At 40.0% G+C, this 3,413-nt stretch overlaps 1 protein-coding gene across 1 annotated transcript in view; it reads right to left on the bottom strand.

Moving 5' to 3' along the window:
• Positions 1–3,413, bottom strand: part of DENND4C (DENN domain containing 4C) — a 158,242-nt gene that overhangs the window by 119,668 nt on the left and 35,161 nt on the right. Inside the window, exon 2 of the mRNA XM_017890091.1 lies at positions 823–1,144. Within this exon, the coding sequence (XP_017745580.1) occupies positions 823–1,127 (305 nt within the window). The 5' untranslated portion in view covers positions 1,128–1,144. The remainder of the gene's footprint in view (positions 1–822; positions 1,145–3,413) is intronic.

Raw genomic sequence — 3,413 nt, 5'->3', positions numbered from 1 at the left:
AAAAAAATAAATAAAAATAAATAAATAAAATAAAATAAAATAAAGTTTAATGTAATCTCTATCAAAATTCCCACTACACATTTTGTATAAATAGACAAGCTGATCCTAAAATACTTGCCAGGATGTTCCCAAATATCTATAATATATTTTAGTAATGGTAATGATAATAAACACCCCAATACATCACATATATATATGGTAAAGTTTTATAGGTATTCTAAGAGCACATCCTTTTACAGAAGAGTCAAGGTAGCCATTTGGAGAAAGGGTGGACCTTTGCAGGCATTTATAAAAAAGAATGTCCTTCATTGGTAGACCAGATACTAGACACTTCACGAAACCTATAGCACTTATCTGTAAACACCCTCCTCCCAGCATTAAAAGCCACACAGTACAATTGTATTTAAAATAGGACTGCTCTTTAGTTAAACAAGTACAGGTCTTCACAAAACTCACTGCACAACCCAAGCAGCTCCTTAAATGACAGTGTCTTTATTATAGCTTCTCGTTTTATTGTGTTTAATTAATAATCTTATTTGATAAGTACAACAGAAACAAAATGACACTTTAAGGTCTAATGTCTTCATTTCAATATTCTTTTGAAAGCAAATGATCTAACAAAGTGCAAGGCAGAGAAATTCAATAAGGGTGCCTACTGGCATGTAATATATTACTATAATGAATCCTGAAGTAACCATAAAACTATCAATAATGATAAACTATCAGTAATAACAAAACTATCAAGGATTTCAAATTCCTACTTCCATGGCCCTTAAATAAATTTTATTCCTTCACTATAGCAAAGAAAATAAGTCACCATACCCAATATCTGTAAGGGGTGGTTTATCTCTCCCTCTCTTATAACAGAGGAAAAGTTCTGGGCTTTTCAGACTTCCATAGTTCAAGTTTGCTTGGAGAGCTGATGGAGTGGCTTCTACACAGGTGTAACCTTCAGGTACTGTTTCTCCAGCTGATTTGATAATAATGGCAATGTCTGTAATTGGAGCTTTAGGTCCAGTTGACTTAGTATCTAAACGATTTATTTCTTGATCCAAAAGAGTAGATGTGTCAGTGAGACCAGCTACAACAAAGTAGTCTGTCACTCTTGGTCCTTTGTCTTCTATCATGGCTGCTACTGTATTTCCTAGAAGAGGGAGGGGAAAGATATCAATAAAATAAAATGCTTTATCCTGACAAAATTAACATATCCTTGAGTTAATAATCATCAAATAGCACATTTCCCAGCTGGATTTATAATCAAACTGTCTTTCTGAGAAGAAGGCTGCTTTTATCATCTTGTCAGCTGGTAAAAGTGAAAGTACAAGTTAACAGCATCAATTCATTTGTAACACAACTATAATCTTCTCATATTCTATTAAGAATCATTAAACTGGGGCCAGGCACAATGGCTCATGCCTGTAATCCCAGCACTTTGAGGGGACAAAGAAAGCCGATCACCTGAGGTCCTAAGTTCGAGACCAGTCTGCCCAACATGGTGAAACCCTGTCTCTACTAAAATATAAAATTAGGCTGGGCACGGTGGCTCACACCTATAATCTCAGCACTCTGGGAGGTGGAGGTGGGTGGATCACCTGAGGTCAGGAGTTTAAGACCAGACTGGCCACCAAGGCAAAACCCCATCTCTACAAAATACAAAATTAGCTGAGCATAGTGGAGGGTGCCTATAATCCCAGCTACTCAGGAGGCTGAGGCAGGATAATCACTTGAACCCAGGGGCAAAAGCTGCAGTGAGTGGAGACTGCTCCACTTCACTCCAGTCTGGGTGAAAGAGAGAAACTCCATCTCAAAAAATAAATAAAATAAAATAAATATCAGCCAGGTGTGGTGGTGTGCACCCATTAGTCCCAGCTACTCGGGAAGCTGAGGCATGAGAATCACTTGAACCTAGAAGGCAGAGGTTTCAGTGAGTCCAAATTGCACCACTGCACTCCGGCCTGGACGACACAGTGAGACTCTGTTTCAAAAAAAAAAAGGCCGTGCCCGGTGGCTCACGCCTGTAATCCCAGCACTTTGGGAGGCCGAGGTGGGTGGATCACTTGAGGTCAGGAATTCGACACCGGCCTGGCTAACATGGTGAAATCCCATCTCTACTAAAATACAAAATTAGCCAGGTGTGGTGGCGGGTGCCTGTAATCCCAGCTACTCAGGAGAATTGCTTGAACCTGGGGGGCAGAGGTTTGCAGTGAGCCAAGATCGTGCCACTGCACTCCAGCCTGGGCAACAGAGCAAGACTCCATCTCAAAAAAATACTAAACTATCAGAGGTGGACTACAATATTTTCCTTTGAGCAAAATGTACTTAATGAACAATATTCAGATCATTCAAAATATCATTCTAAGTTAGAGGAGTCTTAGAGTTAAACTCCACATTTAAATAAATTGAGCGCATCATTAGTCAAGATCTAAGATCAGAAATATTAAGGTAACAGTAATAAATATCATTAAAGCAGTTCTCAACAATCCAGTTAGAACTCTTGTGCTTTATAAGAATTAAACTTTCCATAAACACCATGTAAAATAAGTAAGCTTAGGAATCATTAAATATTTTATATCTAAAAACACCAGATAGAGCATAAGAAACAACAACCAATAAAACCATTACCGCAATCAAGACAGTGAAACATATCCAGGTCGGGAACAGTGGCTCATGCCTGTAATCCCAGCACTTCGGAAGGCTGAGGCAGGCAGAACACCTGAGTTTGGGAGTTCAAGACCAGCCTGACCAACATGGAGAAATCCCGTCTCTACTAAAAATACAAAATTAGCCAGGTGTGGTGGTGCATGCCTGTGATCCCAGCTACTCGGGAGGCTGAGGCAGGAGAATCGCTTGAACCCAGGAGGCGGAGGTTGCAGTGAGCCGAGATCACACCACTGCACTCCGGCCTGGGCGACAACAGCAAAATTCCATCTCAAAAAAAAATCAAGGATCTAGAACTAGAAATATCATTTGACCCAGCAATCCCATTACTGGTTATATACTCAAAAGATTATAAATCATGCTGCTATAAAGACACATGCTCAAGTATGTTTACTGCGGCACAATTCACAATAGCAAAGACTTGGAACTAATCCAAATGTCCATTAATGATAGACTGGATTAAGAAAATGTGGCACATATACACCATGGAATACTATGCAGCCATAAAAAAGGTTGAGTTCAAGTCCTTTGTAGGGACATGGATGAAGCTAGAAACCATCATTCTGAGCAAACTATCACAAGGACAGAAAACCAAACACCACATGTTCTCACTCATAGGTGGGAATTGAACAATGAGATCACTTGGACACAGGGTGGGGAACATCACACACTGGGGCCTGTTGTGGGGTGGAGGGGCAGGGGGAGGGATAGCATTAGGAGAAATACCTAATGTAAACGACGAGTTAATGGGTGCA

The sequence above is a fragment of the Rhinopithecus bieti genome, unplaced genomic scaffold (assembly GCF_001698545.2).
Source record: "Rhinopithecus bieti isolate Rb0 unplaced genomic scaffold, ASM169854v2 scaffold_17667, whole genome shotgun sequence".
NCBI lineage: Eukaryota > Metazoa > Chordata > Mammalia > Primates > Cercopithecidae > Rhinopithecus > Rhinopithecus bieti.
This window is presented reverse-complemented; position numbering and strand designations above follow the sequence as displayed.